Source organism: Podarcis gaigeae (genome assembly GCF_964106915.1).
Source record: "Podarcis gaigeae genome assembly, chromosome: 3".
Classification (NCBI taxonomy): Eukaryota; Metazoa; Chordata; class Lepidosauria; order Squamata; family Lacertidae; genus Podarcis; species Podarcis gaigeae.
Genome location: NC_139680.1, coordinates 89,761,213 through 89,774,899, shown reverse-complemented (window position 1 = coordinate 89,774,899; position 13,687 = coordinate 89,761,213). Strand labels below are relative to the sequence as shown.

The window sequence follows — 13,687 nt, the reverse complement described above, 5'->3', positions numbered from 1 at the left end:
CAAATTTTGAAATAAAGTATGTGCTACCTGTGCAGGTGAAATGTCACAAATTTCCCTTTTTCTCAAATGAAAATCGGCGCAAGGCTGCAATTCTATGCACATTTTCCTGCAAGAAAACTCTGTTTAGCACAGAGCGACATACAGTATTTCTGAGTAAACATGGATAGAATTACTCTGCCTATCCACCCCCCTCCCCAAAAAAGCTAAATCACCAGAAAATGACTTTTTCTCTGAACCAGGAATGGGGAACCTTTTCTCTTCCTTCCCCCTGGATCAAATGTTCTGTTCAAAGTTGAGAGTCATATCTGGTGCACCATAGACATTTGGTTTGGCCCTGCCTTCTGCTGGCATGCAGCCCCAAAACATTGCCAGCAAAGGTACACACAGTCTTTGTGCTGAAAAGTGCTGTTCATGATTATTGTGGGCCACTGCTAGGCAAAAACTGATAACCCCTTTTTTTGTAGTAAACCTTTATTGAATTTTCAGAAGTTTGACATATATACCGGTACATCAATACATAATAAGTTTATTTTTTCTTGACTTCCTGCCCCATTTTCCATGGTGTTTTAATTTCCCCCCTCGGCTGTACAATACCTTCTATTTCTTATATGAAAACAGCAATATTGTATTTTCTAATTCCTTCTGTTGCTCATATTTTAAACCCTGCTCATGAATTCTTCACACTATAATATTTCCCTAAATCTGATAATGGCTTTCATTCTTCCAGAAAGCAATTGTCATTTGGATCTCTTATTTTGGCTGTTAATTTTGCCATTTCTGCATAGTCCATTATCTTACTTATCCATTCTTAACCATTTTTACGGGCAGAGCAACCTTGCCAAAAACTGATGACCCTTATCCTTTCCTCTTCACTCAGAATTCCTGAGGAATCTCTCTACCAGACTGGGATGATTCGACAGAGACAGAGATGCCTGGAGACCCAGAAGTCAGAAGCCCAGGAGTTTCCGGTTGTGATCTTAAACCCCTGCATCACCAGCAAAGGTGCAGCAATGGTGGCTCAGGTGAGTTCTCTAGGGCCTGTTTGGAATTTAAGGAGTATTCAGTGCCCTTATCCTAACAGCAATCCTTTGGGGGGTGATCCCATTTTAAAGATGGCACTGTGAAACTAAGAATAAGATGGTGGCTCACCCAGAACCACTGAACATGCTCATGAATAATTGGCCAGAGCTAATAATTGTCTTATTGCCAGAGCCAAAGAGAACCCAAAAGGGATGGAATGCAAGTCCTTTTGTGATATATTTCAGAATGCAGGCTAGTGCTGTATCCTAAACTCCCTATCCACAGAAAACTAGCATATGAGGTTCTACATAGCATTTCCCCTTAGATGCTGCTTTTATGGGTGCAGGAATGTTGTTTTTTTATACTGAAGAATATTCATACAATTAATCTCTTACCTGCATTTTGAAATGATGCATTCTCAGGAGTCACAATGAGTTCCTTCATTTTCCCACCTATTCTGCATTCATGTGACAAAATGGTGGTCACACGAATGGGCCCCCCATAGCGTAAGTCAGCAAGCTGTCATTCTGCCCCCCCCCCAAAAAACCCTCCAATTTGTTCCTAGTATTTTTAAGATGTCACTTTTTAACATTTAGGGTTGTGCCTTAGGGGCCTTTTTGTCACACTAAAAATGGGCAAAAAAAAATTGCTGTGCGATTGCTCTTCCACCTCAAAATCGGAACTGGTGCCAGCTTTTTGCCAACTTGTCCAAACAGCAGATTTGGGTGGCATAGATTGGAAAAATAGACTCATGGACAGCAGGCCTTCCACGAAACAAGCCTGATACGAAGCACACTCCTGAACTGAACCAAGCTGAGCCCATCCGTACTCAGAATGCAAGCTACGTTGACATATAATTCTTCTTCAAGGATCAGAGGAAGAAAATGAGAATTATAATTTTCCTCCCATCTTTCAGAACTATTTACTCCTTTCCGTCGCTCAAAAAATGTGCCGAATTGAAATGATATATTTAAGTTCATCCTCTGCATTCATTCAATATTAAATTGCCTATTAAAGTAGAAGCGGCTTAATGAGGCTGACCTCATTTCCCCTCTTCTCAATCACTAAAGGGAAAACTATTCAGTGTCAATCAGTGAGTATTCTCTGAACTAGATTAAGAATTAGGTGCTGTTTGTGACAACAAAAAAAGGCGTTCTCTCCATGTTCTGGTTAGCATTTTAAACGCATAAGCGGATAGTTAAATAGAAGGGAGGGAGAGCTGTTATACATTAAAGTCCTACCTCAACGCCCCTCAGTAAACACCAGTATGGGTATTGCAACACTTCTGAAAGCTGCACTGGCTTTAGCTTTGATGTCGCTCCAGGGACAGTAAGTTCCACTATCAGCAGGAAACTGAGAGTGTCTTTTTAATGTGCTCCTCGTTCTGTTGCCAGGGACATGGAGGTATAACATGCTGTGGGAATTCTCAAAGCTCCCTTCTCCTTGTGGATTGTTTGGGGACCTGCTGTCCCGTCCACCCCCCCCCCCACATCTGCTCCATCTATAAGTGGGGAGCCATTGACTCACAGATCATGTATTCTAGATGATAATGCCCAAGATCACTTGCCTTGTTTGTTGTATTTTTGGCTTCATAGGACGCACCTAGTTTTTAGAGGAGGAAAACAAGGAGGGGGGGGGGATTCTGAATCAAATGTTGTACTAAACTACCGTATTTTTCGCTCTATAACACGCACCTGACCATAACACGCACATCGTTTTTAGAGGAGGAAAACAAGGGAAAAAACATTCTGAATGAAACAGTGGATGTATCATTTTTGTGCTTCATGCTGTGGCCACAGACATGTGATCTGATGGTGAATTTGGGGTGACCCAATGCAAAAATCCTGAGAATCCCTGTGGATCCATGCTTTGTAACCACATTTTTGCACCATTGCAGCCAACAGTGGGTGTGTGATTTTTGGGGGGCAGGCTGTAGCCATGGACATGCTATGTGCTCTGATGGTGAATTTGGGCTGACCCAATGCAAAGATCCTGAGGATCCATGTGGATCCATGTTTTGTAACCACGTTTTTGCACCATTGCAGCCCCAGGCAACAGTGGGTGCGTGCTTTTGGGGGGGCAGGCTGTAGCCATGGACATGCTATGTGATCTGATGGTGAATTTGGGGTGACCCAATGCAAAGATCCTGAGGATCCATGTGGATCCATGCTTTTTAACCACATTTTAAGTGGGGAGGGAAGGAAAAACACAGAACGGACAAGGAGCACGAGAGGGGTGTGCAGAGAAGCAGCTGGCTAAGAATGCAGGAGAGGGGTATAATGGGAGGGAGGAAAGGAAGGCAAAAGTTTTCCCTCACCTACCCACCCAAGCCAGCCATCTCTCTCTCTCTCTCTCTCTCTCTCTCTCTCTCTCTCTCTCTCTCTCCCTCCTGCATGTTTTCAGCAGCACCGGAGCACAGAGACGACACTCTGCTTTCCCCTCTGCTTGCCTGGAGGGGAGGGGCTTTCCCTGCTCTTTGTTCTGTTTGAGCAAACACAGCAAGGAAATAGAGGTGGGTGGGCAGTAAGACCCTGAGGCAGAATGCAGGAAAGCAGCCGCTTCTTCTTTTCAGGTTTCCCTTCTCTGAGACGCGCGATTTGATTTTTGCCTGATTTTTTTTGCCTCCCCTCACGCCATTTGGCTCCAGGGGCCACACATTCACTCAATAACACGCACAGACATTTCCCCTTCCTTTTTAGGAGAAAAAATCTGCGTGTTATAGAGGGAAAAATACGGTATTTAATAAACTGCCAGTATATCAGCATAATATTCCAACCATGTAAAGTGAACAGCAGTCAACAGTGGTGTTAAAAACCATCATCACTGTCATTAACAAATGAAGAAACTTTATCCCCTAGTAAGGGGGGCAGGCAGTGGAAATATATGAACTTCCCACACTGAGTCCCTTAGATCTAAGGACTGTATGGTTTGGCCCTACACAATTATTTTAATAAAGCCAAAAGAAGTGGGACTTTCTTCCTTTTTGTTCATTGCAGAGAGCTCTGGGGGCTTTCATATGAGGAAGAAATCTGATTCAATTCCCATTTAAAGTCAAACCTACCTAATTCACACCTTCGTACATGACACAAGGACCAAACCACAGCTGCCCTTCAAATTTCAGACTTCTGCAAAGAAAGGCACCACATAAGAAGCTGCCTTGTTCTGAGTCAGACCATCAAGGTCAATATTTTCTACCCTGACTGGTAGTCAGAGTCTTGAACCGGGAACCTTCTGCATAAAAAGCAAGTTCCCTACCAGTGAACTGCAGACATTTCCCCACAGCTAGTAGCTGCTGATACAGTGGGCCTCACTGACAGTGTGATCCTCTATGTATAATTTGCCTGATGGTCCTTCGCAAGCCATCTAAACCAATGGCTATCACCCTCTCCTGGCAAGATGGTGCACTGAACAACTTCCAAGTTCTAGTAGTATACGGAACAGAGTAACTTCCCCACACTGTGCATAATTTTGTAAACCTCTGCCATGTTCTCCCTTGACTCATATTCCCTCCCCCCTCCTGCTTTTTAATAAAGGAATAATTGCCTCGCTGCAAGTGGTCCACAAACTGCCCTCCTTCCACTCCTGGGCAGAAGGACCAGGAGGGCAGGACTCCCCAAATGCAGAGATCTAAGTTACTCTTCAAAGGGTGTGTGTGAGGGGATTATTAAACTATTAAGTCCAGAGTCTAAAATTATCTAACTGTACCACTGATCGTGGCACCAAGCACGCTGCCTCTGCAATGATGCCGCAAGTCAAACACTTGGCATTATCCGGTCTTGTTTATGTCTCATTTGCTGAAGGGATTGATAGATTTAGCACTTCACTGGAGAAATGCATCTGAGGGTAAATAATTGATCGTAATTTTGCCCTGGTTTTGTCTAATGAAGATGTCACTGTTTGGCTGGTGCATTGGCTTTCTGTTAGAAGCAGAGCATCAGTTGATATTAAACTTTGCAGTAACCTTCTTGGAATGGATTTCTGACTCTGGGATTCATTTAATAAACCCATTAATCATTAGCTGTTCCAAGAAACCTGACAAGCTTTAGAAAAGAAATCAGAAGCCTCTTAGGCCTGGATACACTTGAGCACATCGTCAACAGCAGCAGTACAGAAATGACTCTGTATTCAGAGAGAAGCTGTCAGTCTCCTGTAGGAACAGAGAAACAGACAGAAGGATGGCAATCTCTCCCCCCCCCTTCCTGTTGTGCCCCACTGTCTGCCTCTCAAAATATCAATCACTGAGTGAATCACCAACATCCTAGTTAGTTAATGCATTATTTTTGTCCTGATCTTGTTGAAAAATTCAGCCAGATGCTCTGATGTGTCAGCTCTCTCCCCAGAGGATTCGCAGAACTTTGTCATAGTGAGCATCTCGACCAAGACAAAAACAATTGTTTCAGCCTCCTCTAGTGCACCTACGGCAAAGTGCTAAGATTTATTGTCCACCCCGGGGAGAAAGCTGGTCAAATAAAAATGTCCATTCAAGGTGCTGCAAGAGCCCACAGTATTCTTTAAAGCCCGTTGAGAATGATAAAGATTGCCCCTTCCAAGATGCTCTCTTCCTACTTTACTGACTGGGAGGGGCTGACATTCTGTCCCTTAATTTGTCTAATCTACTACTGGCTGAAGTACATTAGATTAAGGTAGTCATACATTACAAGCCTGTGCTTCTCACTTTGAGAATTCTTATGGAGTCTTGTCTCTAATATGATTGTTAGGGGAGGGGTAGTTCCTCTGGTAGGGGACACATTGTGCTCCTTCCACAGTAGTTTGTACATCTTTTGTGCCCAACCTGCATACAGCTCTCACCTGTGGTTACTAGAAGCTCTCAGCATGCAACAGCGACACACACTGGGAGCAGCTTTGACTGGCCAGCTCAACCAGGTGAGGGTAGCCAATGGGTGAGTTAGGGACATCCCCTGCAAGCAAAGATGCTCCAGTGGATTGATTGGACAAGACCAATAGTGATCCAATGGTCAAGAAGATGGTTTCTGCACGTGCTGAAGAGGGAAATGAGGAGCGTATGGGATTTGTCAAACTGGGAAGGTAGCCCATCTAGGGAAGGAAAACTAATCCTAAACTTCCACTGCTTTGTGGAACATCTTTGTGAGAAGAAAAGGCTAAGGAGTAAACCCTACACAAATCCAGAGTGGAGTCCCTAAGGCAGTTGGGTGGTGCCTCGTACACTGTAAAGGTGGTGTCTCCCCTTCACAGTAACACTCCAGCACAGTCAGCTTGGTATTTACAGTGTTTATTACATATGTACAAGAAACAGCTACAGTTCAGAATTACACATCTGAACCCGTTGAGTCAGATTCGGAGAGTGGCTTCCTTCAATTCCCGCACAAACAAAGTAGGCGTGCGAATCGCGCATCTTTGATTCTTATGTTTCATTTCCCTCCTTGTCTGTGCTGATGTGAAATCCCCTCCCTTCCAGAGTCTGAGCTCCCTTCCCGAGCCTCTGGGCGGTTGAAGGGCTCTGCAGCATCCCTGAGCCCTTCCTTCTCCTGGCTAATCTCCACCCTCTCTTCCGCTTCTTCTGTCTCTGGGCGGTTGAAGGGCTCCACAGCATCCCCAAGCCCCTGCTCCACCTCTTCTGTCACTTGCTCCTCCGGGTTCCATCAACTCCTGCAGCCAAGCTGGTGCCGAACATATTGCTCTGGTTTCCTTTGGACCACATCAGAGAGGCCAAGAGAGGGTTCTTGTCATCTGAGCAACTCAGGATGTCCATACACAGTGCTCAGGATTGTGCCCTGGGCAGTGCTATTTCTCTAGAAAAAGAGGTGGTGGAACTGACCATGAACACCTCCCTCGTTCTCTTAGAATGGCAATGGTGACCACCTGAGAGGTGCCAGAACCGAGTTCCAGTGAGTTCCAGCTGGAAAAAAAGCCCTGGCCCTGAGGATATCACTTCGATGCTGCTAACGCAGTGATTTGACTTCACCCCCGGAGGTGCACTCCATTGTCTCTCAAGACATGTTAGTTTACTCCAGTTCCCATCAGCCGCAGCCAACATGACCCATGGTCCTGGATGATGAGAGTTGCATCCCAGCAGCAACTGTGGGGCACCATACTGGCTACCCCTTTTCTACTAGGTCCACTGAGGCTTTGATTCCTTGACTTGGAATGGTACTAACCAGGAAACTAGCAGTGCTTTTCTTGGGGGATGGAGTCCAACACATTTGCTTTAAATTCTGGAGGCTGGAGATTGGGCCACCCTTAGAAGATGGCACGTGATGATGGCCATATCTCAACAAGAAACTCCCCGCAACATTGCAGCTCCTCTGGACGCATCTGCACTTTTCCACTCTCAAATTCAGGTTCTCTCTCTCATATTCTATGAGGCTATGTTGATACGAGGGCAAATTATGCAAACAGAAATGGTTCCCACTAAACTCTGGGTCAGACTAGATGGAATGCAAGATGCTTAAAGGCATCCCATTACCTGTCCCATATAAACAGATGGATGTCGCTGACTCCTATGGGGAAAACTTAAATGTAGTTCTTAAATCCTTAGCTATAATATGGACTAAACCTGAACCCAACCCTTGCCATTGGATGATCCAGTCTCCACAGATGGAGCCCTTGCAGAGTGCAGATGTATTCAATACATCTTTGTGAAAACAGGAGAATTTTGCATTTATAATATTTATATTTTTAGCCCATCCTATGCAAATACATACCAACTATCCCCAGCCCTGGGTTTTTTAAAATGCTTTGTTGAATGAATGCATCTTATTCCCAAAAATGTTTTTTCACAGGCATATTTTCGGTGGACTTTGGAGTCTTCTTCACGTGTTCTTTAATGCACCAGTTTAGTGCTGTGCCAAAATCTGCCCTGCCAAGTTTCTTCCTCTGTGAAAGAGACTTCCACTTTTCGACCTCATTTTCAGAACTCTTTGGGGGGTTTTGAGCTTTATCTTTGTGAGGTAGCCAAGACTGGTGTGTTTATTTTCCTTTCCAGTAAGCATTTCTTCAGCTCTCTACAGCCTCCCCAGCTGCCCACACTTCCTGACCTGAAAAACCCCATAGGAACAACTGCCTCATAATGTCTTCCCCTGGGCTTTAATTGGAGCATGAGCACCTGGGGAGGCTGCAGACCACATGCCATCAGCGAGATGATTTGCAGCATGAAAGGACACTTGTGGGCACCCCTCAGCCACTTCAAAAGCAAGGTAAAGAGGACAACAACACACAAAAAACCCTACACCCCAGCCATGATAATTTCTCTGGATTTTTCTCTCCCCAGTGATATTTTCCAAAATGCAGTTTACCTTCTCATTAATTGATGGAGATTTGGCCAAGAAAGACAGAAGCAAGCAGTGAAGCAGCAAAGGCAGTTGCACCTTGTCAAGAGACAAGGCAGATCTCTGCGAAATGTGTTGAAAGGCTGTCCGTGGTGCAAAAGGCTATTGAGAAAATGTAGTGAGGGCTGTATGAGGAGGGTGCTGGCTTCAAACAGTGACTCACTTCATATGCTACCCATTTCCCCCCTCAAAAAAAAAAAAAAAGAAGAAGAAGAAGAAGAAGAAGAAGAAGAAGAAGAAGAAGAAGAAAAGAAAGAAGCTACATTAACGCTGTTGGAGACCGGGGACAATTTTTCAAGGCTTTAACATCATTCAAGGTGACACCTGTCACTGCTCCTCAGCATCATAATGAATTCAAGAAATAAATTTAAAGTATCATCTTTGGCTGACTTTTGCACGGCTGCCTTCGGATGGCGACGCAGCCTCCCCCTCCCCTGCCATTTAATCAGATGGAAACCAGATGGCGGCCCCAGATAAAAATATGGAAATGTTAAAGGAAGGGGGGGAGCAGACGCCTGCACTATGCCCTTGTTTCACCCTTCCTCTGTTTCTTCCACTGTTGTCTTGAGAGATACAAGGTAGAAACCTGTTTGTTACCACAATTCATCCTGGGCTCCAGAAACAAAACAAACTAGCCCATTTCACGTTTCCTATGGCTGGTTCACACAACCAGTTCTGGAGTTTGTTTGTTTGTTTGTTTTAAAAAGTGTTTGGGACAGGAAGATGGAATATCTGCCTGAATTTATTGTACAGAAATGAAGTCAATATTAAGTGCTTGGCCTTGCACACAGATCCCAAGTCATTGTGCCACTGTTTCACAAGTGATTACGGTGGTGTAGCAAATAACCCCTAATGACAACTCCCAATGGCTTCCTGTAGTTACTAAATAGCACCAGAGATAAAATAGTCCCCTCCAGCACCCCATAACATAGCTGACAGGAGGCCAAAAGCCAGTGTCTCAATACAGTACTAATCTCTAGACCCAATCCTGCAGGTAGGATTGGAACCACTGGAATACAGCGCCCCAAGTTCCTCATTCCCCAGAGCCAGTCAAGGAGGATACCATGGTGAATGATTTCAAACACTAATGAGAGATCAAGAAGCAGGAGCAAGACAGCACTACATCTGTCCCACAAAGGTCATCCATCAGGATAACCAAGGCTGACTCAGTTACGTGGGGGAACAATAGCCAGAGTTGTGTGAGAGAGCTGGAAGCTGGAGATGGAGACATGCCTTGCTCCGTGCTGGATCAAAATATTTTGGGGTGTTAATGCTGTGAGGCCCTCCATCCTATGCTCAGGTTGCATATATGTGTAAATAAAACCATATATCCTAAAGACACCGCAGTCTCCACTGACATTCATTCCAAGGAAACTGAACCCTGGGCAAAGCGTTTGGAACCCCCGGAGAATCTCACCACTCAGAGAATGGGGTAGCATGTAACAGTTTTCTCCTTTGTTTCAGGAATGGACATATACATACAACCAGCAAGTCCGCTTCCAGAAGCTATGCTTATCAATACAAACCCTCTTTCCAGGTTCACAGGTGGTACTCTTACCTTGCAAAGAAGGGGATGGCAAGCAGGTGAGGCCATTTCCCCCACAAAAAGACTGAAATCTTTCTCTCTTCCAGTGTACTTTACTAGCAGTGATATGAAGTTTTTTTCTCACATCATCCTACCAAAGTATCCTGTATAGGAAAGTCAGCCACCCAAAATAATCCATTCACCATATTGTCTAGACAACCTAACTGTGGCAAAGGAACACAATGCCTGTGAAAGGAACACATGGTGATTGAGACCTGCTCACCGGGACATTATCAGAAATCATTTGGTCTTGCTTGTTAGTCTTGAATCTTGGAGCAAATGAATTGGTGAGACCATCCAAAACCAAACCGAGGGGCCAAATATTGGCCATATAGACATGTTGAGATATGAACTGGATGTGTGGAATCAAGGAGCAATTGATATACCTTTATAAAATTATGCATGGCATGGAGAACGTAGATAGAGAAAAGTCTTTCTGCCTCTCTCATAACACTAGAACTCATTAACACACAATGAAGTTGAATGTTGGAAGAGTCAGGACTGATAAAATAAACTTTGGATCTCCCTCAGGAAGTAGTGATGGCCACAAACTTGGATAGCTTTAAAAAGGGATTAGACAAGTTCATGGAGATAAGTGACAACTAGCCATGTTGGTTATGCTCTGCCACCAGAGTCAGAAATAGTATGCTTCTAAATACCAGTATTTGGAAACCATAGGAGGGAGTATTCAGAGTAGAACCCGGGAAATTGATGAGCATAACTAAGTTATGTCCATTACTTTCAATAGGTCTAACCTAACTTAGGTATAACCTAGCTGAATATCAGTCATATAGCTGATGCACTACAGTTGTGGAAACCAAAAATAGATAGAGGGAGTGCTAGCCATTATTATTATTACTTCACAGACCATAGATAAGTGTTTTTCCAATCTTGGGGTCCCAGATGTTGTTTGACTACAGCCCCCATAGCCCCTACCTATTGACTAAAGTAGCTGGGGATGATGGGAGCTGTAGTCCAACAGCATCTGTGAACCCAGCTTTGAGGAACATTGCCATATATCTTTAACTACTGTAGCTCAGTGGGGGCAAGGCATACTGAATTTAATCTCTTTGCCTTTCTCCTTTCTCTTCCAAAAGCGATGGAACAAAGTTGGTTCTCACATTGAGCACATGGCCACACGTTACTGCCTGGACACTGAAATGGTGGGGGACACCAACGAGAACATGAGGGAGGTCGTCATTAACCCTTGTGAGAGCACGGCAATGAGCCAGCGATGGGAGATGGTGATGTCCTGACCACGTCTGCTGACAACGCTAGCAAGCTCAGCCAAGAGGACCTTTGTTGAGAACAGCCAAGGCTGCTGTCCAAGCTTGGGGGTGGGGTGGGGCTTGCCTTCTAGCGTGGGGCAAAAGCCAAAGAATAAGGACATACAGCTGTGCCTAGGTTGAAGAAAGCACACAAGTGCTGGCTCTGAGAGCCATAGCAGAAATTCAAGCCAGGTGGGACTACACATACATACAGATAAGAACACAACTGCTTAATCTGGAAACATTGTTCAATGACCCTCATCTGTTAGTTGTAGCAGAAGTCGCTCCTCTCATTTTTGAGAAGGGAACCTGCTGAAATCAGTAAAGGCGGTAATTTATTGTCCTCATTGATAAGGTGGTGGGAAAGCCTTGGGAAATAATAAGTGGGAGAGCAGCTTCTAGCAGCTGAAGGACAGGGAGGAGGAAAACCAGGCCTTATGGGAGCAGAGAAATGGATATGCTGGGATACAGCAGAAAAGGCTAACTAATCTTGCACTTTTGATTGATGTAACTGAGCACAACTTTGGAAGCGTGCTGGAGTAAGCTATATTGCACATTATAATTTGTATTTGATTCACGCACTTGTTGTGTGCTAGATATTGTATATGCCTGGAATGAGAAAGTGTGTGTGTGTGTGTGTGTGTGTGTGTGTGTGTGTAGGGGTTTTGGGGAGTGAGAGAGAGAGAGAGATGGATGATATCTGGGAGCTGAGGTCAAATCTAATATGTGTGTAGAAGAGAGGAACTGTTTACACTACTCTGTCGCTGCACAAGGCTTACTCGAGGGTTTGGGTAGACCAAGAAACCACCAGTTTCTCCCTTCACTGGCAATGGCTGGAGAGAGACATGGTGCATTCTTACTTTGCACAGGGTCTCACATGCAGCATGTAACTGGTTCCCCGTATTCACACACTTGTGGGAGAGCACAATCCTTGACTGCACATGGGACAGGATGAGGCATAAAAGAGATGCTCTCTTCCTCCAATTTTCCCATTTGCTCCATATGCATTTAGTGGTTCTCGTTGACAGCTTCTGAGCTTTGGAAAGTGGCCTGCTTTGCCAAGCTGTAGCACTGGCTGTTCTGCTTTCCTGTTGAATTCCACATCATGCAGCAACTATGCCACTGAGACCAAACACTTGTGGTGACGATGGCTGTTTCTCAGAGCCTTGAGGAGGACAAGAGAAATCTAGCATTACCTATGGGCACAGTATGTGATATTGTATCACCCCACTGTGGTCTCTATTCTTTTGTTGAAAATCAACCAAGCCCTGCAAAAGTGTTGGTCTAGAGACCGTACTGGGGCCAAAATGGTTGGGGGAATTTACTATAGTTCACCCATGCACAAGCCATGATAGCCACAGGTTCTAGAGTGACTGGACTGGAGTATGGGTTTGAACAGTCTGGATTAGGTAAGCAACACTCCAAGTCCTTATTGAAATGCAGAGTTGGACCTCTGGGACAACAAACCTGTATTCACAGACCAGTTATGAACTGGATTCTCGTCACTACTGGCAATGCTAGCATCATCATGCCACCTTCGACTCTGAACAGTAGGATCCATCTTATATGCGTATAGTGAGAGACTTGAGTCATGCTTCTGTATGAGAGGGCTGTTTAACACTGTACTTTTTCCCATCTCAGGGGGTCTTGGATGAGCCTAAAATCACCTACTGGTCCTCTGTAATTGTAATTTGTCTCTCCACTGTTTAAAAACCTTGGAATAGGGGAAATTTTCACATGCATCATAAAAGTAATATTTTGCTATTTGAAGACCAACGTCTCGTGTTTTTTCTCTTATGAAAATGCAATAGCTCATGCAGGTGTCTTGCACTGGTAAAAGGGTGAAGAGCGTGCAGCTCTTCTTCAGATACTTTTCTGCAACTTCACTTATAATGAGCAGCCTTGCCATCCTCTAGCACTGTTCTGTGCCCCCTCCCCCAAATCTCAGAAATGGTGGTGTGAAACAGCTTTTTGGAACACCACGAAGATGCTTTAGATGCTGGCTGTTTTGTTTTATTTAAGAGTAGCAATTTTTCACACAAAAACAGCTAGTTAAACATGACCAGCAGGTGTTATGTTTACGACATACATATTATGTAAATCACACACATCTAAATATTCATGTTAGCGCTGGCCTCCTGCCTTCAAATATATTTCTGACAGGATCCTTAGTACAGTTCAGGCTCCTGAAACAAGCCATCCACAAACTTTAACGGAAGGGTAAAGGCTAATGCTACCTTTAAAGAGAGCTTGGGTAGATAAATTACTTTAATGATATAGGCTCAGACGTAATGCAGTTTTGCCGAAGGGAAATGCGCTTGGAATTATGGACCCGAAGCATATGTGACCAAATGAGGGGGATAGTAGAAGGGGGAAAAACACAACACAACTCATATGTTGCAATGTCTCACTATATATATATACGAAAGCAAATATATATATATATATATATATATATTCCCATCTACAATTTAGGGCAAGACTTCAGAACTGAAATAGACTTTACA

The 13,687-nt window shown here is 44.3% G+C and overlaps 1 protein-coding gene across 1 annotated transcript in view; it reads left to right on the top strand.

The window, feature by feature from the left end:
• GALNT14 (polypeptide N-acetylgalactosaminyltransferase 14) overlaps positions 1–12,950 on the top strand; it is a 243,070-nt gene extending 230,120 nt beyond the window's left edge. Inside the window, exons 13-15 of the mRNA XM_083732509.1 lie at positions 878–1,022; positions 9,792–9,911; positions 11,010–12,950. Of these exons, the coding sequence (XP_083588635.1) occupies positions 878–1,022; positions 9,792–9,911; positions 11,010–11,168 (424 nt within the window). The 3' untranslated portion in view covers positions 11,169–12,950. The remainder of the gene's footprint in view (positions 1–877; positions 1,023–9,791; positions 9,912–11,009) is intronic.
• The last annotated feature ends 737 nt before the right edge of the window (positions 12,951–13,687 follow it).